The sequence below is a fragment of the Vidua macroura genome, chromosome 16 (genome assembly GCF_024509145.1).
Source record: "Vidua macroura isolate BioBank_ID:100142 chromosome 16, ASM2450914v1, whole genome shotgun sequence".
Lineage (NCBI taxonomy): Eukaryota > Metazoa > Chordata > Aves > Passeriformes > Viduidae > Vidua > Vidua macroura.
Genome location: NC_071586.1, coordinates 409,435 through 431,160, shown reverse-complemented (window position 1 = coordinate 431,160; position 21,726 = coordinate 409,435). Strand labels below are relative to the sequence as shown.

The 21,726-nt window shown below is 43.3% G+C and overlaps 1 protein-coding gene across 30 annotated transcripts in view; it reads left to right on the top strand.

Moving 5' to 3' along the window:
• The window catches only part of MAPK8IP3 (mitogen-activated protein kinase 8 interacting protein 3), a 73,121-nt gene that overhangs the window by 39,888 nt on the left and 11,507 nt on the right, over positions 1–21,726 (top strand). For 11 of the 30 annotated variants that reach the window (XM_053991964.1, XM_053991958.1, XM_053991942.1 and 8 more), the window contains 15 exons: positions 1,002–1,120; positions 5,406–5,417; positions 7,054–7,071; positions 9,379–9,436; positions 10,395–10,547; positions 11,857–11,938; positions 13,676–13,827; positions 14,428–14,484; positions 15,020–15,190; positions 16,612–16,738; positions 17,563–17,658; positions 18,871–19,032; positions 19,950–20,115; positions 20,555–20,740; positions 21,355–21,538. In XM_053991964.1, the coding sequence (XP_053847939.1) occupies positions 1,002–1,120; positions 5,406–5,417; positions 7,054–7,071; positions 9,379–9,436; positions 10,395–10,547; positions 11,857–11,938; positions 13,676–13,827; positions 14,428–14,484; positions 15,020–15,190; positions 16,612–16,738; positions 17,563–17,658; positions 18,871–19,032; positions 19,950–20,115; positions 20,555–20,740; positions 21,355–21,538 (1,743 nt within the window). The remainder of the gene's footprint in view (positions 1–1,001; positions 1,121–5,405; positions 5,418–7,053; positions 7,072–9,378; positions 9,437–10,394; positions 10,548–11,856; positions 11,939–13,675; positions 13,828–14,427; positions 14,485–15,019; positions 15,191–16,611; positions 16,739–17,562; positions 17,659–18,870; positions 19,033–19,949; positions 20,116–20,554; positions 20,741–21,354; positions 21,539–21,726) is intronic. The other 19 variants (XM_053991960.1, XM_053991947.1, XM_053991959.1 and 16 more) reach the window with 10 other exon arrangements.

The window sequence follows — 21,726 nt, the reverse complement described above, 5'->3', positions numbered from 1 at the left end:
ACTATTGACTTTGATTTACCTTTAATTAAAAACATTTGGGGACATGTGAAGAAATGCTTTTCAATACGTAGTCTTACCCAAAGGGAAATGGACCCTTCAGACTGATTGCACTTACTGGTTTGCCAAGTAAAAAGGCCTTTGCTGTTTTCAGCATCAAATTTCTTATTTGGTCTTACTGCTGTCTGAGGTTTCTATCTAGACTGATCAGAGCATGGGAATCCTTGCAGAATCTGACAGGTCAAAGCTGAGCTCTTCTGCAAGTTGAATTTTTTCCTTGAAATACTGAATAGTCCTTAACTTGTGTGACTTCAGGGTAAATCATCTGGGTGAGCTTTGAGGTTGTGGATGATAGATGTGTCCTCAGCATAAGAAGGACATGAAGCTGTTGGAGCAGAGGAGGCCATGGACATGCTCCAAGGACTGGAGCCCCTCTGCTCTGGAGCCAGGCTGGGAGAGCTGGGGGGTTTCACTTGGAGAAGAGAAGGCTCCAGAGAGACCTCAGAGTCCTTTCCAGGGCCTAAGGGGGCTCCAGGAAAGCTGGACTTTGGACAAAGGCCTGGAGGGACAGGACAAGGGGGACTGGTTTCCCACTGTGAGAGGGCAAGGTTAAATGAGATATTGGGAAAAAAATCTTATCCATGAGGCTGGGGAGGCCCTGGCACCAGTTGCCCAGAGCAGCCTTGGCTGGAAGGCCAGGTTGGATGGGGCTTAGAGCAACTTGGGATAGTTGAAGGTGTCCCTACCCATGGCAGGGGGTTGAAACAAGGTGGTCTTTAAGGACCCTTCCAACCCGAATCATTCCATAATTCTGTGATATGGGGAATAACACATGCTGTTTTCTTTACTAAGTGTGTTCCCTGATTCAGCCAATGATGAACAGATGGGTTTTGATTGCAATAGTCTGAGATGCAGACTTTCAAGACTATTTCAAAGATAAATGTTTGAGTTTAAATGTTGCCAAGTAACAAGATTCCTTCTGGTTTTTTTGCTTCCAACAACAGCCCAACACAGGGGATTGTGAACAAAGCATTTGGCATCAACACAGACTCCCTGTACCATGAACTTTCCACAGCAGGGTCTGAGGTCATTGGAGATGTTGATGAAGGAGCAGATCTGCTAGGTAAAACCTTTTAGAACCATTCTGTTTTCTCTGGTATTATGACTCTATATTAAGCTTCTAGAAACATTTAAATTCTCTTTTTCTTTCAGAACTTGGATGTTTAGCTTTTTTAAGAATGCATGGAAATTGAGATATATGTGATAGAAGCATGTACCTGCAGTACAGTAATGATTATTTAGAAAATAATCTCAGCTGTTGGATAACTTTTATTTGGGTTGTCTTTAGTGCATAAGTTATTTTTCTACAGTATTCTCCCACAAAAATAATTTGGAGACAAAATTTTCTTCTTCAGCTTCTGGCTGAAAATTCCTCTCCCAATAATTTTATACTGAGAGAAAAAAATAGTTTGAAATTTGTAAGAAAGCAATTAATTTGATTAAGTTTTTGATGTTTAAATGATGTGGAAATATTATAGTCTATAATGCAGTATTTACTGTTTTGCAGTCAGCCTAAGAGATGTAATAATTCGCTTTTTAATCTGATTTTGAAGGTGTTTGTAATACCTGTAGCCAGGCTATGTTCTATGCTCCTGGCTGGGGCCCTGCAGCAGTCAGAGAAGCAGCTTTGCCTCAGGGAGCACTCTGAGCCCTCTCCATACTTTTTCTATTCGATTCCTGAATATCTAAAAATTGTTTTTTGACAGAATTTAGACATGTTCTTAATTCCTGCTGTTTTCTTGCATCAGGGCAGTACAAGTGGTCTTTGAATACTTGGGTGACATGGGCAGCTGATAGAGTTTATAACAGTGTAGCTCATTTTTCATGTTCCTGCTTGCTTTAAGGAGCCTTAGGACACATGAGGACTCCAGAAACGAGGTGTTACATGTACTTAGTGGCAAGATCTGATCTGAAAGCGAACATTTCCTTTCTAGTGATTACTGATATAGATCTGCTGATGGATAATCTTGTAAGTTTAGTTCTGTGTATGTGTCCAGAATAGGATAAGCTAAAATGTGTCATATGGACCTTTAGCAGCTCACCTTTGCCCAGATTACAAAGGTACTTGTATCACCTTTGATATATCTTGTATCAGGACCCTTAAAAAGCAATGTTTCTGTGGGGGGGATAGATTTTGCCCTATTAAACAAAAACTTAACCTTGAAGATGTGGACTAAAAACTGGAAAAGAGTTAATGAATTACGTCTTGTTTGATGAAAGACAAGTGTCTGTGAAATTGTACTATTATAGCCAATAGTGTGACTGGAATTAAGAACATGAAAAAGACCATCATGAGAATGCTGGCAATAGCTTTTTGATATGAGTAGGTTTGGGTTGTTTTTTTTTTTTAATCATGCAGCATGTATGAGAGCCCTCATGCCTAAAGCATAAAATAATTTTTTGTTTCACCTTCAACTCAAGATTGCCAGAATAAAAAAAATCTGCAGAAGACTCAGGATGAACACACAGGCTTTCTGTGCCTGCAGTGGGAGCCAGTCTGTGCAGATATTTACAAAATTAAGAATTTTAAAAGAAAAGCAAGATTTCCAGGTTTGAGAATCCCCTGGATGCCAGTAGCCATTTGCAGAAGGGCTGGGACTCCTGCTTAAAGGGAATCTTGCCAGTAGGAACTACATGTGATGGTTAAATCTGTGGAATGAATTTTAGTTAGCCAGCTTCATACATTATCAGGAGCTCTCTTCCTAGCAGAATCAAAACACTAAAACCATGGATAATCTTGCCGTTGACTATCTGTTTTATCTTGGTCCTCGTGCCCACTCCTTCCTCATCAAGGAGTATTTGGTTGATTCTGCAGCTCTGTCTGCTAATCACTGTGCCAACTGCTGCTTTCCTTCTCCCCCCAAAATGGCTGGGGTATCAGATATTATTGGCTTGGAAGAGTTACTATTCTTGAAAATTACTTACTTGGTGTATGAACAGCTTCAGACAATGTGCTTCCCACTATGGAAGCCTGCCTTCTGGAAATCCACTTCCCCTTGGGATTACTCTGTAGCCTGACCCAGTGATCAGCAAGAAATGCAGACTGTTGTTTTCAAAGGGCTAAAGCTTTTTGTTGCCCAAATCTTGCATGGTTGTTCACTACAGTCTCGGATGAGGTCAAAGATACCTCTTCCTGCTATAAGGCTGCCCAAAGACTTCAGTGTGGTGAGATGTCTGTTGATAGGGAGTTACCACTTACAATGAAATGTACAAAGACTTTGTTGAACAGTGCCCATCTAAGTGTGGGCCCTGAAGATCACAGTGTAGTTTCTGAAGACAGCAGCATGGCTTACAAGGAAGGCATTTCTGTGCTGGGACCATTTTCAGGCCTGAGCAGAGCTACAGAGCCCTTTCAGGTGATCCCATGGTGAGCCAGCAAAATAGGAAGATGGGTTCCTTTTCAAATCTGGGAGATGGACTGTGATGAAACCTGGTAGTTCTGTGCCTTTTTTTGTGATCAACATTGATCTAATTAATCCTTTTGCTGAGTTCTAGCCACTGACTTTGGGACGTAAGAGTGTTTTTAAAATGAACACAAACATTGCTGGTTGTACAAAGGGAATGAGCACAGAGAGATCTCAGGGGTCATGTCTCTCAACAACAAATGAGACTGGTACTTTTTTGTCTTTGCACAATAGAAAGCACAAAAGAAAGTCTGGTAAAGATGGACGCAATGGGCTAGATCTTAGGGCTGACAAAAATCTGTCAACATAATCCAAAATTTTGCCTTTTTTGTTAGTTAGAATGTTTTCTCTTTGTGCTGTACCTTTACGTCTGAAGAGACACAGAGGAAATAGTGCTTTATGAACAAGATGTAAGGAACAAGATCCACAAACTGAAAGAGTTCTCTCTAGGTCATATTTGGAGCTTGCTTCTTTCTGTAAATCAAATTCATGAATGACTCTAAGCTCACTTAAGTGAAGACTTAGTACTTCCTCCAGTCTCTCAAAACTTGGCAGTCAATCTGTGAAGAATATTCTCTTTTTTTTGGTCTCAGTTCCTTAAAGAAAGAGAAATTTCATTAAAGAGTACCTTAAGAACAGGACTTGTAGAAATTATCCTTGAGCACTGGCTGGCAGGCAAGTCTGATTCTGGAATGGAAAATCCCATTTATTCCTGGTACATAATTGGCACTCTTCATGTTTTATTATTTTAAATAAAACCCACAAGACGTGTGGGTTTCCTCCCGCCTCTAATACTGCTTTACATCCATGGGATTATATAGGAAGTATTCTGGAGAAAAATGTGGAGTGAGAACAATTATTTACTAATGAGCATTGAGGACCAAATTCCCTTATTTCTCCTACAAACTTGGGAGTACTAGCTGACAGTTTTTCTGCATATGCACTTGTTAATCACAAGTGATCCTGGGTAGGTTCCTGTTCTCCCATCTCCTGTTTTCTCAGCTCCCCCTTCTACCAGATCCCCCTTCCTGCTCTTCCCTATCCCAGGTGCTTCCAGACACAAATGATCACAGCAGCTCGGGTGTGCTCAGTGGACAGGTCCTTTTACTGAGGGTGGTGACGGTGGTGAGCTGATTGCCCGGAGAAGCTGTGGCTGCCTCATCCCTAGAGGTGTCCAAGGTCAGGTTAGAGGGGACTTGGAGCACCCTGGGATAGTGAAAAGTGTCCCTGCCCATGGCAGGGGGTGGAACTGGATGATCATTCTGACCCAAACTGTTCTGTGATTCAGGTTAAGGATAACCAACTATATTTGCTTTGGAAATTAAAGACCAGGGGGTCTGTGATAAAGACAGAAATGCAGTGTTAATAGTGGTAAGTTTATATAGAGTGTTGTGTACAGAAGTTGAAATGAGATTATCAAACTAAGTCCCAGTGCTACACTGTACAAAAAAAAAAGGTTTTAAATGCAACCAGTTGTCTTTTGCAAGCTGAAGTGTCACTGAAGAGCACAGTTATGGTCAGAGGATACAGCTGTTAAAATTGCAAGGTGAGGGGAAGTGAGAGGTAGTGGGAATGAGCTGTTCTGCATTTTATGGTAGATGACTAAATAAAGACATTGCATAAACAGGTTTACCCAGACCAGGAAGATCCGATTGCCTCAGATCCAAATCTGGAAATCTGGGGATAGATGAGGTGTGTGGTTGCAATTTTACCATGGGTTACCTTTCCTTGGGTTTTTTTTCTGTCCTATATGTAGAGTCATGCCATCAACAGCTATGGCAGGTCCTGTCCTTACTATTTCATGCCTTTTGACATTGAAATGGCTGAATCATTGTTAATTTTTTTTGAACAAAATTTTGATTTTGTTGGTTTTAGTCACTGATGGATCCTTTTTCACTTCCTTTTTCCCTTGTCTCTCCGTGCTTCGCTGGACATGGCGCATAGGGGAGTTCTCAGGTGTGTATCTCCTGCTCAGTTCTCCTTGTTTCTTTTTTTCTGGTTGAGGTTGGATGATGTGGTATACACGTGTGATACTCCCCTGCTCTTGTCCAAACACAGTTGGCTTTGCAGACTTCTCCCACCTTGCCTTGCTTGGTTGCCTCACACTGATGGGTCCCTGCAGCAGGAGGTCCCTTCTCTGCTCACATTCCTGCTACCTTTCAACCTGCTTTCTCTTCTTTGGCTGTGGGCAGGTTTGCTCCACAGTGTTGCACTAGCCTGTCACTCAAGGTCTTGGGGCTCAAAGGGCTTTTTATCTGCCAGGAAGGGTACTTGTAGCAGAGGTTGGGTGGGGACAGACTGAGTGAGGGTCCCACTGTCCTCTCCATGGCCTGTGCTGTGGGGAGTCCCTCCATGTGCCAGCGGCTGTGGGGGGTTACCTGGTGCAAACCAAACCTCTTCGGGTATTGTGGTGGTGGCATTAAAGATACTTTTGTGATGGGTTAGAATGGCAAAGCCTCTGTCTTTGGTGGAAACTTTGCCTTTCTGTCTCAGGAGCTGAGTGATGGCTCTGTCTGATGCTGGGGGAGGTTGCTCGCTGCCCTAGGGCCATGCTCTGCCATCAGGTTTGCAGCTGCTTGTAGAATACACTTGGGCCCTGATGTAATTTCAGTTCAAGTCAAGGGAACCTCTTTTGATTACAGTGAAAACTGGGTAAAATTTGCCTTTTATTTAAGGTGATGACCTGGCAGCTGTAATAGCAGGTCATGCGCCACCAAGCTCTGCCATGTCCCTGTGCCCAGCACTGCTCAGTGATGATAAGGACGTCCAAGAAAGGACAGCGTCATCTCTTCTTTTCACTGAAACTGGTTTTACTGTAAGCCACATTTTGTGTGAACATTCCTCAGGAAATCTCCCACTGAAGTTGGGTTGGAGTTTGTTGCAGTGCGGAGGTGGATTTGGGCCTTTTTAGGCCAGATGAAAGCTTTGATACTCAGCCCCACTTTTGTGTTTTTCCCCCTGATACTGTCCTTTCTTCACCCTCTTCATAATGTCTATTGACCTGCCTTTCTTGTGGTGATGGGAAACTCAAGGATGTATCATACAGGGAAAATGATGAGGATGAAGGAAGCCGATGAGGTCATCTCAAGCTTATCCTGACATCTGTTGTGATAGGACAAGGGGTGATGGTTTAAACAAAAGAGGGGAGATTTAGATTAGATGTAAGAAATTTTTTTTTTTTTTTTGCAATTAGAGTGGTAAGGCCCTGGCACAGGTTGCCCAGAGAAACTGGGACTGCTTCATCCCTGGGCATGTTCAAGGCCAGGTTGGGTGGGGCTTAGAGAAGCGTGGTCTAGTGGGAGGTGTCCCTGCCCATGGCAGGGGACTGGAAATGGATGAATTTTAAAGGTCTCTTTCAACCCAAACTGTTCTGTGACACTCTAAAGTACCTGTTAGGTCAGGCTGCAGCAGAATGAGATAACTTTCTACCAAGCATCATGTGTACTGGCACCACACACTATACATGTGCTGACGAGCTGCTTTGTTTGCTGTTTACAGACTGGTACTTAATGGCTGCTGTTTTTCTCTTCCTTTCTTCCCCTTTGTCCCCATCTCTTTCTGTTCCCTTTCTCGTATGGGATGGCTCTCATAGTACGGGATGATTTCTTTGGTAAGGCAAAGGCCTTTTTACTCTTCTCTTCTCTTCTCTTCTCTTCTCTTCTCTTCTCTTCTCTTCTCTTCTCTTCTCTTCTCTTCTCTTCTCTTCTCTTCTCTTCTCTTCTCTTCTCTTCTTCTCTTCTCTTTTCCATTTTTTTCTGCTTTCCTTTTATCCACTCATCATCCATCCATATGTCTTGCATTACCTTGGTTTGGTTTTTTTGTGGTGATGGCAGCACCTCTCCAAGAAGCAGGATCCAGCTGCTCTGTAGAGGTGGTTTGGGGATTCTGGTCTGTTTCATTGTAGTTGATTATCCACTTTGATGCTTCACACTTTGCCTGGCTGTGGGAGGAATATGGTGTAGGTGCTCTGCTGGACAGGGCTTTGCCCAGACCTCACCTCCCTTTGTTCCACACCCCAAAGGATTGAAAACTGAAAGTTTTCTTCCCATGAGCAGAGCTGTTCCATTACAACCTGTGCAAGATGATCTCATGGTGCCATTCCATGGCTCTGGGAGGCTTCCTCTTGTTCTTTTTTGACAGAGGAGCCTTTCTGACCTCTAGATAGCTAAGGCATTGGGCTGTCACTGCATCACACACAAGTAGAAGCTGTGGTGAAGGATACTGACGGAATGCTGTGTGGCCTTTAGTTCTGGCATGATAGTTCACCCTTTTCCCCAGAATTTTTCTCTCCCAAAAACAGCTGCAGAGAGGGATATATGACTCAAGAATATGAAGGAAAAAGATTTAATCCAAAAAAAGATGAGGATGAGCTCGTCCCTTGATGTTCTTCAGCTCCTTTAATGTTCTTGTGCCAATGTACTGCCTTACAGGCTAAAGATTTAATTGATTATTTGTAGAATCACTAAAAATAAGTAAGAAAAAAATTCAATAAACAGAAGACTTCTGGGTCTTCTGACCAATATGCAGCATGTCACAAAAAAAAAAAAGGGCTATAGATCCTCCACCTTACCAACCCAAAATACACTGTAGTTTGCACTGAAATTAGTGTTTCCCACTTTTGTGCTGTTGGAATATTCTTGGGAACACATTGGCCTGAAACATCAAAGTGATTATCTGCCACAGATTTTTTAAAAGTTCCTTGAAAATGCTGCTTCTTATTCATTCTTGCTGGGAATTTGCTTTTGTCATCATAAATTCATCCCATTTAACTGTGGGAAGAGGATCTGTGTGTCTGAGTGTTTTGCTGTTTTCTCACTTCTCATGCGCTGCCACGTTCCTCTAACTTCCATTTAATTCAAGTTTGTGTTGTTTTTATTTTCTGCAAATACAAATTATTCAGCAAATGATGTATCATGAAGACTGTTGATGTCTTTGCTATGAAGGAAGAGAGAGTTCAGAGGGCAGAACAAATACTGATTGGGACCTGTGGTGAGATACAAGCTGCACCCCTCAGCACTGTCCTCCAACAGGGAGAGGCCTCTCTGCCTTCAGCTCTCAGGTGGCCTCTGTTCCTCACTATAAGACAGAGACCCTGGGATTCAGCAAGTCCCTGGCAGCGGGAAACAATCCAGATGTGCTTTTGGTCCCTAAATTTCATTGGTTTTATGAAATACTGATTTCAACCTTCACTCTTAGCCCCAGTCTGCAAACTGTAGATGTACATGGATGCCCAAGTGCAAGTGCAGAGTGTCTGCTGTAATGTTGAATGTGGGTCTGAAGTGGTGGAACTGAGACTTCACATTTTAAACACCTGTGAGAAAGCTGTTAGAGCTAGATATAGCAAGGGACAATCTGCAGTCCTATTAAAATTGCTTGAGCAGAAGGTCAATAATGGGGAAGCCTTTCATCTGCATAAAACTCGTCACAACCATGATCCCAAATCATGCAAACAGAAAATTTGGCTTATACTAACAAAGGAAGGAAATCACTAGTGTGCAGGACAGCAACTTGGACAGTGTTCTGCTATCCTTTGTGAAAAACCCGTAAACTCTACCTTCATTCTGTATGAGGAATGATAAAAAATGTTTGTACTAGCTCATGGCTGAACCAGGAGTTATTGCCTTGACTTCCCCGACTGATATTAGTGGAGATCTCCCCTCTGTCCCTCTCAAAGAGGTCTGTGAAGGTTGGGGTGAGAAGCTAGATCTGAGTTTGGATTCTCTACAGGACACATGGGTGTCTTTGCTGGTGCTGTTTGGTCATTCAGGTAGAGACACTCCACTTTCCACACAGGACACAGGAATCTAGGGAAGCCTAACAAAAGTGATTTCTTTTCCTCAAGCATAAGTTAGGCAGTGCCACAAAAGCTGCATGTTTCTAGGAGAGAACGTGAAAACTGCCTGGCCTTTCTTTTCAGGAATGGGCAAAGAAGTGGGCAATCTGCTGTTGGAGAACTCTCAGCTGCTGGAGACCAAGTAAGGAACTGTTGCATGCTCTGATCTACCTGCCTGGTTATAAACAAGGTGTCACATTGGAGTAGGTCTTGGCCAAAACTCCTGCCTCATTTTGTTATCTAACTGGTTGTCCTGAATACTTGTTCCTTCACTTGTAGAAGAAGAATTGCTCTCCTGAGCTGTTTCCTTTCTGCAGACACTTAGATAAAGCCTCTAGGCATATGCTGGTAGGGCCTGATGCCATCTGAGATCAGTTGCAAGCTTTAAATTAACTTCAGTAGGAATTGATGTGTTGGTCTGAGCCTCTGTGAGGATGTTGCTGATAATAAGGTTTTATTTGCAAGGTTTGTTATTAGGAAAAAAAGAATTGTCACTGTTGAGTTCTTAAATATTTCGTAGTTGATGGAGGAGAAGCAGACAATGTAATGGAGTTGATTTTTGAGAAAAGCTGGCAAACCAGCTATTAAACTTGAGGAGCTGGGAAGAGGAAGGCCAAGTACTCCCAGGGGAGAGCTGGAGAACCTACTGTGATGGGAAGCTACTGATTTTATAAATTTAAGATGTTTTGGAGCTGATTGGAAATGCATATTTCTATTGCCATCACCTGCAGTTATCCTCAATTGCAGATGACAGCAATTCTGAAAGGTGTATTTCAGACTTTCATTCTGTCAAAAATAGATAGGTTGCTCTACACATGCCTTCTTCAGTGTTCTGCCATCTTCCGAAGGAGAGGTTGGTTTGTTAGTCAGGATACATGAATGGAGAAAACCTCATCCTGAACAATTATGGTGACTTCTCTATCCTTCTGGAGCTCCATCTCCCCAAAGTTTAATTTCCCTTGAGTCATAGCTGGACTGAATTGTTAAACACACTTGTTTCAACTCTCCTACAAGTGTCTGTGACTTTAGTTAAAGGTCTCTTTTATGGACAACTGCTAGTTCTGGGCATTTTTGCTTATTGTCCCTTTCACACCTTTAAGAAATGCTTTGAACATTGTGAAGAATGATTTGATTGCCAAGGTGGACCAGCTGTCTGGCGAGCAGGAGGTGCTGAAGGGAGAATTGGAAGCAACAAAGCAGGCCAAAGCCAAAATAGAAACCAGAGTCAAGGAGTTGGAAGAGGAGCTAAAGAGGTGAGTGATTGCCCCCCTGCCCCAAGGAACTGGGTGTGAAGAGTGGTAAACCCAGCTTTTCTGTTTTACTCTGTTTCAGTTGTAGGATTAGCATTGGCATTCAAAGGTACTTTAGAGAGCACAAGAAGGCAGGATTAGGATTCTGAAGCAGCAGCTCCGAACCCAGGCTCCCTGGAGTGGAGCATTAAGGGTGTAAATTTGCAATTAAGAGCCAACCAACCAACAACAACAACCAAAACCACCCAAAGAAGGGGAGTTTCAAGACCAGTAGTTTTGAAGGAAACTGCCAGGAACTTGATCCTCCTAGCAGCCAGGATAACTCTGAGAGAAGTGAATGCCCATTCATTTACTGAAAGAGCTCATACAGAGTTGCACAAGAAATATTTAAATGCTTATATTGGTAATTGTTTCATTGCTCATGTTAAGAGTAAGAAGAGGTAGAAGAGATTCTAAAGTCTGATACAGGAACATGCCACTTTTAATCTTCCTTTCAAACTAGAGAGACTAAAGCCCAACTGCCCAGCAAAGCCTGGGATGGTTTCACATCCATACACACAAAGCTGCCTCCTGGAGCTCAGAGTAGAACCGTTCCATTGTGGCTGGCTGTGCATGACTGCAGGTGCTCAGGGCAGAGGACAGGGTTTGTTCTCCAGCTGGAATCTAGAAGGTTCTGTAGTCTGAGCTCAGAATCACCAAGAATAACACAGACTGGTCTCTTTATTGTGAACAATGTCTGAAATGAAAGTAGTTTTGCAAGCAGGGAGATTTTTTAAAATGCCTTTTGTAATGCCTCATAAAATAGGAGTTCAAAGAAACTGAAAGCACTCAGTTAAATACTTCCAATATTTTTTATCAGGGTTTGGTGTTCTTTACCATTTTGGCAAACTGTTCTTCACTTTAGGGGCTTTTTTCACTGTATTGAATCACAAAGAATCAGAGAATCTACTGAAACCAGAAGAAGTCCAGCAGAAGCATTTAAGCCAGCATTTTCCCTTTTGAAAATGGCTCAGTTCTCATCAAATATTTGAATGCAGATGCTGGTTCAGAAACAGAAACTGGCTGGATTCTTCCAGTGGTCAGTATTTTGGTGCTCACAACAAATGTTTGAAAAAAAAAGGGGTGAGGTCAGTGAAGCTGTTCAGAGTAATGTGCTGGAAGAGGGAGAGGAAAATGCCAGAGGAGCATCTCAGCATTTGTACACTTGGTACACATGGTGATGGATGCAGCCAGACTTCTCATAGCTGGTTCTCTTCCCAAAGCCAGCCATGGTGTCACTTGCTGTTTTGATCCCTTTCTTCCTGTTTCCTAGAGTGAAATCTGAAGCAATTGTTGCCCGACGAGAGCCCAAAGAGGAGGTGGAGGATGTAAGCAGCTATCTCTGTACAGAATTGGTATATGACATTACTAAAATGCCTGCGGGGAAAGGGGGTTGATTTACTTACCTGTATTGCTTCATGTATATGAGTCCTAAGATACAGATTGATGTGCCTTTGTTAGCAGTGAGGGCAAGGGTGGTGAATGGGTTGTGGCTGATGAGCATGAAATCCCTTCATACAACTTTCAAACCAGAATCTGGCACAGAGGAGCAGCCGGCCCAGTGGCAGTACCACTGTGCATGATGTAGTTTCCGTGGCTGGGTGCTAGAGCACTGCCCTACTCAACACCATCCTAATTTAGAATCTAGTGTGCAGTGGGGATTCTCTCAGGGTGTTATGACTGTCAGGCTTCTCCAGAAGAGCCTGTCCCCCTGTAGGCAGTGAAGATGTAGCTGTGAGGACATCATGCAGTGAAATCCAGCTTACACAGCCAGCTTTGCAACAGTGACTACCACCATGTCTTAGTGCTGCGTTTTTCTTGTTAATACTTTTCCATAAGCCAGTATTGCCTGTTACAGCGTACAGGGAGAGAAGTCTCGTGGGCTGTTCTTCTAGGACAGCTCTTGAAACTGTTTTGGCTGGGATAGAAGCTGTTCAACAAAGACCAACTGTAGCGGGGAAAAAAAAAGGCAAATCAAGCAGTAACAAGATTTTCTTTGTAAATGTCCCTGCTAGGACAGGGAATTCAATACATTTATTTATGTCATGTTACTCTTTTCTTTCTTACACAAGGTATCAGAGCAGGTTTGGTTTTAGTCTAGATCTCTTGACTTACTTGGAGTGAACTTGATCTGTTGAGAATTTAGGTAGATGGGAACATTTTCAAGTTGTGCTCATGAGCTGCTGAAGAGAGTTGGATTTGTTTTCATCTGAATGGACAGAAGAGGTCTGGTTTCTTTTATAAGTTAAAAAATAAATGATAAATTCCTTTTTGTTTATACAATTCTTGTTTTGACTAGTCATACAGATTTGATTCAAAGTCCAGGGAAGCTAGAGAGGGACTTGGTTAATTTGTGCTGTTCCAGCTCTCAGCAGCACTTACCAGCCAGGCTGAGCTTGGGAATTGCCACAGTCTAGCACAACCCTGTGCCACCTCCTAGTAATGAGTTCCCAAAACCCTTGCAGTCTTTATTTTGGGCAGATATTTTTTTAGTCATGTTGTTCTCATTTTCCACTCTTCAAAAGAGATGAAACAGACTTTCACTCATTTTGTTCCCAACCCAAAGCTGCCTATGCCCTCATTGGAAGGTCAGTTTATGTCACCAAAGAGGAAAAGGCGTTTCCTCACTTTCCTGTATCCTACCTTTATCCATCTGTACTAATAGAACACCTCCTTGCAGTCCTCCTGAGGGGGCAGATGGCATTATGTGGTGCTACCTGCTGCTTGTGACTGGCTTTGCTACTGAATTAAATCTTTGGTTTCCAAATTTCTGGACCAACAGACCACTGTCAATTCTTACCATTCCTTGCAGACTATCAAAGCACCTTGCTGACAGTAGTCCCACACTGGGGTCTGTGTATGTGAGAGCTACATGTCCAAGTTTGTGGTGATTGTCATTCTTGTTTCTCTGGGTTTGCTGAACAGCCAGAGGTCCATGGCTATGGTTTGGAGCTCAGTGTCTGAATTAGCTCCTCATATGGAGAAATGGGGGTGAAATCAAACAGGGCAGGAGAAGAACTAACAAATACGTGTCTGTCCCCTGACTTGCCTGGTACTAACCTCAATCCCATTCCATCTTTTGTTGGCTGAAGCAGTGCTCCTCCCCTCTGCAGGACAACATTCCCATTGCCCAGCGCCGGCGCTTCACCCGTGTGGAGATGGCCCGGGTCCTGATGGAGCGCAACCAGTACAAGGAGAGGCTGATGGAGCTCCAAGAGGCTGTCAGGTGGACAGAGATGATCAGGTGAGGCTGGGTGTTGGGTAACATTCCTGTTTAGGACAGAACCTGTTCATGTTTTACCTTGTGGTCAATGCAACCCCTACCGACACAGGGATGAGAAGTACTGGGAGTTTTCCAGACTGTAGATGCTTCTCTCCTAATACCAATTCTTCCTCTCTTGTTCCTGAACCTCCGCTGCAAATCTCATGTTGCTGCCATTAATTGGAGACACTGGACAGTTGTTTGTCTTGCTTGTTTCTTGTGTGCTTATTAATCTGGGAGAAGCTCTAGGGAGGAGTATTGCTGCTGGTTGATGAGTTCTAAAGGCTATAGCTTGAAGTGACTCTAATGCTAGGTTCTGTAGTTCCCACACTGTCTGTGGCAGACAGTGTTACAGAGAGTTGATAATCACATTAAACACACTTACTTGCCTTTTACATCAGCCTTGATACTTAAAGTGGTTGGGTGTGCTTGCATTGAAGACCAGGGCATGTCCCTTTCCCTGATGTCTTTTGAAATACATTAGAATGAATTCTGACTTTCAACATGGCTTCCTTGATGAAAATGACCTGATGCTTGGCAGAGATGCAGAAATTAATTTGGTTCTGCTGTGTTTGTCCATAGAGCTTCCCGTGAGCACCCATCCGTGCAGGAGAAGAAGAAATCCACCATTTGGCAGTTGTAAGTTCTTTGGTGGCTCGTGCATGATTAAGAAAATGAGGAGTGTTGCCATTTCTACTTCAGACAACAACTTAGTAGACTGACATTAATGTTATATAGAAGTGTTGTTGGCTTAACCCTTTTGCCTTCAAGGGCTTCCTTTGTCCTTAGTGAAGTTAAAATCAGATCTGACCATGCACGTTGATTTTGTTTCACAAGCTGAAAAAATTCATGAGTATCCTGGAATGGAAACTTTCATACTCTCTGTCCTGGTTTAGGAGGAGATACTCACAGTCAGTTGTAATAAAGGGCTGTTTTCAGGAGGTGCCTATTTCTGGAAGCTAAAAACATCTTATGCCAATCAAACCAAGGATGTAGGTCTGAGTTTGAAGTAGAGCAGTTTTTGTTACAGGCTTACAGCCTTTGATCCCAACCTCTTGCTTCCCCTTTTGTGTATCTATGGGGCCTGTCTCCCCACCTTTTCTCTTACTTGTTACCTTTACTTACTTGTTACAGGCACCTTTTCTCTTACTTGTTACCCTTTTTCTGTCCCTAGCTTCAGCCGTCTGTTCAGCTCTTCCTCCAGTCCTCCCCCAGCAAAGAGGACCTACCCCTCTGTGAATATCCACTACAAGTCTCCCACCACGGCGGGGTTCAGCCAGCGGCGCAGCCACACCATGTGTCAGATCTCCTCCGGCAGCCGCACCCTCGAGTTCTTCCCTGACGAGTGAGTTGCAGGGCTGTGTGCCAAGCAAGGCTCCCCTGCAGCTCTCCCAAATACCATCAGTGTTTGAAATAAGCTGTTTTCCACTTTGGAAACAGTCTGTGTGATGTTAGTATGTCTCTGTTCTCTGTGGTTTATCTTCCTGAGCTTTCACTCATCAGTTACTCTATGGATGGGTTCAGCAAACCTTGTCCTCCCAAATATACAGTATCCATGGCTTTTCAGGTCATGATGGATCATCTCAGCAGGGACCACAGGAGCTCAAGGTGGCCTCACGGTAGTTCTGCACTTGTATTTGCAGACCGGGATGGAATGAAGGAGGGTTTTTGTGGTGGAATGTGATGTGATGGCAGCATCAGGACAAAGGGATGACATGTCTGCACAACCCTTTTGACAAGGGGTTTAAGTGAAGATAAGAGTGCTCTCCACAGCACATTAAAGTTCCAGTACTTGGTTTTAATCTTAACCATGCTAAAATTGAGCCTCTGGGTATTGCTACTACAGTCTTACCCAAACTCTTCAGTGATTTACATGACTTCACAATGTGTTCTGCCATTGCAAAGATTGTTTAGTTTCACATGGGGTATGTTTTTGTGAAAGGATTTTGGAGAATGTGGTGGTAAAGTAGAATAACTTCCACAATAAAAAGGATTTGTTGAAAAGACACTGGATCTTGTAGAAGGGTAAACTTAAACTTTTTAGATACCCACTGCCCGTATTCCATCTTTTTCTCTGATGACATCTCACAGTCATGCTGTGGTGTCTGAGTACTTCTCAGCAGTGTTTTACATAATGGGGGCGTCCACAGGATTAAATTTTTCTGCTGATGTTGCTTTTACCTCAGACTGATACCTTAAAAAACCTTTTGAGAGCTGGAGCTGACAAACAGCATTTGTTTATATTAAAACATGTCTAAAAGCTCATGCATCAATTTTTGGTTTAACCTTTGCCAGTGCAAAGCTGGAGTTTTTATGTTGGACCCAGAAGTTACTGCACATTTTCCTTGTCAGCAGACAAAGCTTAAAAATGGACAGAAAAATCCATAGTTGACTATAATGAGGAGGGAAAGAACTGAAAGTGCCTTCCTGATGGAGACATTAGATTAGTAAATTGTAACAGCTCAGCAAAAATTGGTGTGATCTCCTAGACAGGTTTTAGAGAAGGATTATTCCCTGTTTCTGGACGGGTCTTGGAACATCATAAGAGGTGATGACAATGGCTTGGCTTGCCAAATTGCTCAGGTGACAGGTCAGAACTGCCTGTGTCTGCTTCTCAATGGAATTTTTCTGTCTGACTCCCGACATCTCTTTTCACAGCTGAATTTGGTTTGCTGTGTGTGCCCTCCCTGATACTGGCCACATTTCCTTCACCCTCAGCTCCTCTCTTTAACCATCAGCTGGGTGACACTGTGCTTCTCTCCTCAGTGACTGCACGTCCTCAGCACGCCGTGAGCAGAAGCGAGAGCAGTACCGGCAGGTCCGGGAGCACGTGCGGAATGATGATGGGCGGTTGCAGGCCTGTGGCTGGAGCCTCCCAGCCAAGTACAAGCAGGTAGGGACCGTGCTCTGGACTGGCTGAGTGGAAGGTCACTTTAGGCATTAACTGAGGACCTTAGTCATTAGCTATTTAATTTAGAGGTACCATGTGCATGTTTTGTTTGTATGATAATTGTAGGCACAGACCAAATTAATGTTCTGCATATCTCCACCAAAGTCAATGGAGGGACATTCCTCTGCATAAAAGTACTAAAATTGAAAAGTACCCTAAACCAAAAGTACCCTAAACCAGAGTCCAGTTCTTTTTAAAAACATTTCCTTTGTTATAATTGGGCTGGAACATTAGTTATTTCATTTATACCCTGAGAACTTTAACAGTCATTTAGTATGAAAAACAAATGCGGTTTATGCCCACTTCTTCCCATCAGTAACACAAAATCAAACAACATCAGCCTCATTTATTGGCTTGTGACACATTTAACTGGTCAGAGACCTCCTGAAAGGGAGGAGCCTGGCAGCATGGCTTGGAGGTTTCAGGCCATAGAGTCATTAAGTTTGGAAGAGACTTTTAAGATCAGCAAGTCCAACTGTCATGATGGAAGGGAATGCTAGTGTCCTGACTCTTTGAAGGAGCATCCTTTCTCTATCAGCAGGGCAATGTGTAGCCTTTGTTGGCCATCACTGGGGCACTGATGATTGTGAGATGGTCTGTTGGGTGTGCTGCTCCTCTCCCCTTAAGGACACTGTTTCACACAAGATGTGATAGGAAGCCTCAGCAGCAACCACCTCTGGTTGGTTCTGTCACACTGATTCCATCTCTCTTGCCATATCCATGTGTTTGCAGCTTTGTACTGTCTTTTTTGTCTTCTCTCCCCCTAGCTGAGTCCCAATGGTGGTCAGGAAGACACTCGCATGAAAAATGTCCCTGTGCCTGTATATTGTCGCCCGCTAGTAGAGAAGGACCCAACTATGAAGGTACATTGTTTCTGCTTACCATGCAGTCCCGAAAGGGGACATGAAATAAGCAAAGGATTTGGGTCACTAAACCTGCCGTTTTTACAACAATCTCTATTCTTTTGACATTATATATTCCAAATTCTATCTTCCACTTCCTTTTTTTGAATGGTGGTTTGTAGTGAATGTAGGAAAAAGTATTTTAGGACAAAATTCTCAGCTGGTTCTGGTTGCTAGGTCCCCTGCTGCTCCCTAACATCTTTTGCTTTTTTGAGACAATTGATCAACAAGAGCAACATTTTATGCTTCTAATGCTTTTCCTAAGACTCCTTAGGGAAATGAAAACTGATATAAAAATTCATGAAAATGACCAAGTGAAAGTAAAAACGCATTTCATCACTCCTTAGATTCTACTGTTGACCAGAGTTCAATGGTAACAGGCCAGTATTATCTGGAGTAGCTTTTGTGAAGCCATGTTTATTAATACTAGAATGTTTTGAGTAGAACTGCAGTTGGGCATAAGTGGTCATCTGTGTAGGTGGCAGACTTACCTGCTGGAACTGGTTGTTTTGAAGTAGCCAGCGTGTCATTGCTTCATTCAGAGATGATTTTTAGAAGTCATCCCGATGGTTAAATTGTAAGAAAATTTTATGCTGTTGTTTCTAGAAGGTTCTAGGTGTGATCTTTAGATAATGTTCTGTGCAGCATCCTTCATTTAAGGTTTTGGATAATTCTAGTATTTCTGTAGTCCTCTTCCAGGCATTCTCTTAAAAAGCACCCTGGAAATAATTCATAGGAGGTTAGCTGGATTTGATTTCAGAAAACTACTTATTTGGGAGCTAAACCAGCAGACTGTTCTTCCACACTTCCAGAGATGGGGCAGCCACAGGTTTCTCTGGGCAACCTCACCAGCCTCACACCCTCACAGGGAAGAATCTCCTTCTAATATCTCATTTAACCTGTCTTCTGTCAGTTTGAACACATTAAACATCTGCCATATCCTGGCTTGCTTTGCTTGCAGTGATTAAAAAGCAGTGATGTTGCTGTGTAGAGATCCTCTGCCTTACCTCCATCAATCCAGATATCTTCTAGTAGAAATCATCAAGATCTGGTGTTTCCAGCTAAATGTTTTAGATGTTTGACATTTGACAGTTCTCCACAAAGGTGCCTAAATTCAAAGTGACCATAGAGCCTGCAGAATTCTTAGTTCAGATTCCTGCTTCTGTTTCTTAGCTGTGGTGTGCAGCTGGAGTAAATCTCTCAGGATGGAGACCTTTGGAACAGGAGCCTGGGAATGGGCAGAAACTAGATCCTGGGCATGATCCCCTCACCTGTGACAGGGAAGTGGAAGGCGAGAGCAACAAAAGTAACCATACGTCTCCTGAGAAAAAAAAGGTCAGAAAATAAAGTGGATTTTTTTCCCTCCAATGTTTTTTCTCATTTCATCCCTACCACACCCCCTCTCTCAGTATCTTAGTACTATGCCATAAAATGCTCTTGTACCTGTGGGACAGTGCTATGGTGTGCTGGCTCTTCTGTAACTTTTGGTGTGATTTGGGACAAATCATCCAGTATAAAGTTTTCCAGCTTTTGCTTTTGAAATGTTTGGAATTTTGAATAAAATCCTAATAATAAGGGCAATTAAATGCCTGATTGAGGTTGCTAGGAAGATTATATAGCCCTCATAATTGTAAATTAATAAATACATTCAGGCAAAGCTTTGTTAAAAGAACACAGTCTTTGAGTCCATTTGGGCCTCTTGAGATTTAATCCAGTTCTGGTTTTTGGTAGTCTTAAGTGATTTTTTGTTTTTTTCCTGTTTAAAGAACCAAGCTGTAATTTGCAGATAATCATACAATATTTTATGCTGTCTGGTTTGTAGGGTTTTTCTCCACACCTTATACTGCTGCCTTAAACTCTCCCGAGACCAACTTGCTTAGGCTGATCAGTTGGGTACATCCCAGACTCACGGCATTCTGGATAACTGAATATTCAGTGACACATTTGTCAGACATCTCAACAGAAAAATTAGTGGCCAAATTTCTCTTCCCCTAAGGAGTCAGACAGGCTCTTTGGCCAATGCTCTGGATACTAGTGCAGCAACATGAATGGAATCAAATTAATAAAAATAAAAAATATAACTGGTTAGACAACAACATAAAAAAGAAAAATTTCTTCTATAGTTCTACTGTAGAATAGAATATATAATTTAAAATAAATCACACCATGTGTAAATCTTGCCAAGCACTGTTAAGCTCAGGTTGATCCAAGAAAAGTGCTGATCATGCCCATGTGTATCTGCTGTCCCGAAGGCAAAGGAGCTCCATGAGATGGATGCCACATCCAGCCGTGTCTGGATCCTCACTAGCACGCTGTCAACCAGTAAAGTTGTGATAATTGATGCCAACCAGCCTGGCACAGTGGTGGACCAATTCACTGTCTGCAACGCTCACGTGCTCTGCATCTCCAGCATCCCTGGTGAGTGCAGCCCAGGCTGGGGTCTGCACAGGGTCACCTGCCCCGCTGAGGAGTAATAGACATCCTCACTTGGGAGCTAACCCCTGGGCTTTTTTGTGTTCTGTACTTGTTCCCCAAAATCATAACCCAGATCTTGCCTTTCTGTGGAGATCCCTCCCTGTTCAGTGTTCAGTAAGTCATTCCTTTGGTACACAAAGGGTGTTTTTTGGAAGCAGGAGTGAGCCCTGTTGGGCATGGAAGGGCTCTGTACCTGCCTTGGATACTGATGCTAGGGATGAGGGGATCTGCTGTGGATCAGGCTGCTGATGGATGGTGTGGTGCTTCCCCAGGGTGGTGAGCTCTGAAGGATCAGAATCTCCCATCATTAGGGTGACTTCAGGAGCACATTAAATTAGCAGCAATTGCTTGATTTACATGAGAACCTGTTCTTTGTCTTCAGCGGCCAGTGAGAGTGACTATCCCCCAGGAGAGATCTTCCTGGAGGGGGATGTGAATCCTGAAGAGTCAGCCGGAGCAGATGGTGTCTTGGCAGGGATCACGCTGGTGGGCTGTGCAACCCGCTGCAATGTGCCACGAAGCAACTGCTCCTCACGTGGGGACACACCTGTTCTGGACAAGGGACAGAGTAAGTTTTGGGATGTAAAACTTAGTGACATATCAATTACAGCTAATCCTGTACAAGCTCATGGTGTTACATACAGCCACATCCTCTTGTCCCCAAGTTAAGCACTTCAGAGGCCTCCAGAATTTTGTTACTACGATACAGGAGTACCAAAGGCCCTTTTGGTACATTTCTTCTTAGAGCTCTCCTTTCTTCTCTGATTCACATGCTGCAGCCTGGTTGCAGGAGTCATACAGCCGAGTATTTGGGCATGTGAGATGTTTGCCCTGCTACACGTGCTGCTTTTCTGATTGTTTTGTTCCCTGAGTGTTGGGAAGCCAGTTAAGCTCACATGCAAATCATAGTGCTGCCCTTGCTGACTCCATACTGTAGTGACAGCCTTGAAGCCCTTCCAACGCTGTGCTGTGCTAGTCACAGATTATGCTTCACTTTAAAATAGTGTCTGTTTCCCTTCCAGGCAGAAGATACCTGATGAGCTGCTGTGTCTGTGGCACAGGCTCAGGGCTTGATTGAATTTGGCAAGGAAAGATAAATTAAAGAATTTACAGCCTCATATCTATATAGTTAACTCACCAGCTGATTCTTCAGCATGTCTCACATTGTTCATTGTCCTCCAGGTGAGGTGGCTCCTGTCTGCAATGGGAAGATCAACCAGTCTCAGTCTACTGAGGAGGCAACAGAGGCTACAGAGGTACCAGAAAGCAGTGTCAGCGAGGCAGAGCTGACACAGGCCCGGCCCAGGCCCCTCACCGAGCACGTGTTCACAGACCCTGTCCCAGCCCAGGCACCCAGGCAGAATGGGTAGGTGAGCTGGGGTCAGAGTAATGGTTCTGTTCTATTACTGATCAGTTCTGTTTTCATAAGCTTTGTGATAAGAGAAGCAGCGTGATCTTCTGTTAAAGTGTCAGACTTCTATCAGTTTTGTGCCCAAGCAATTTTACAGATGGGATAGCAGGGAAGGAAAAAAATGTAATGAAAACAGACGTGGC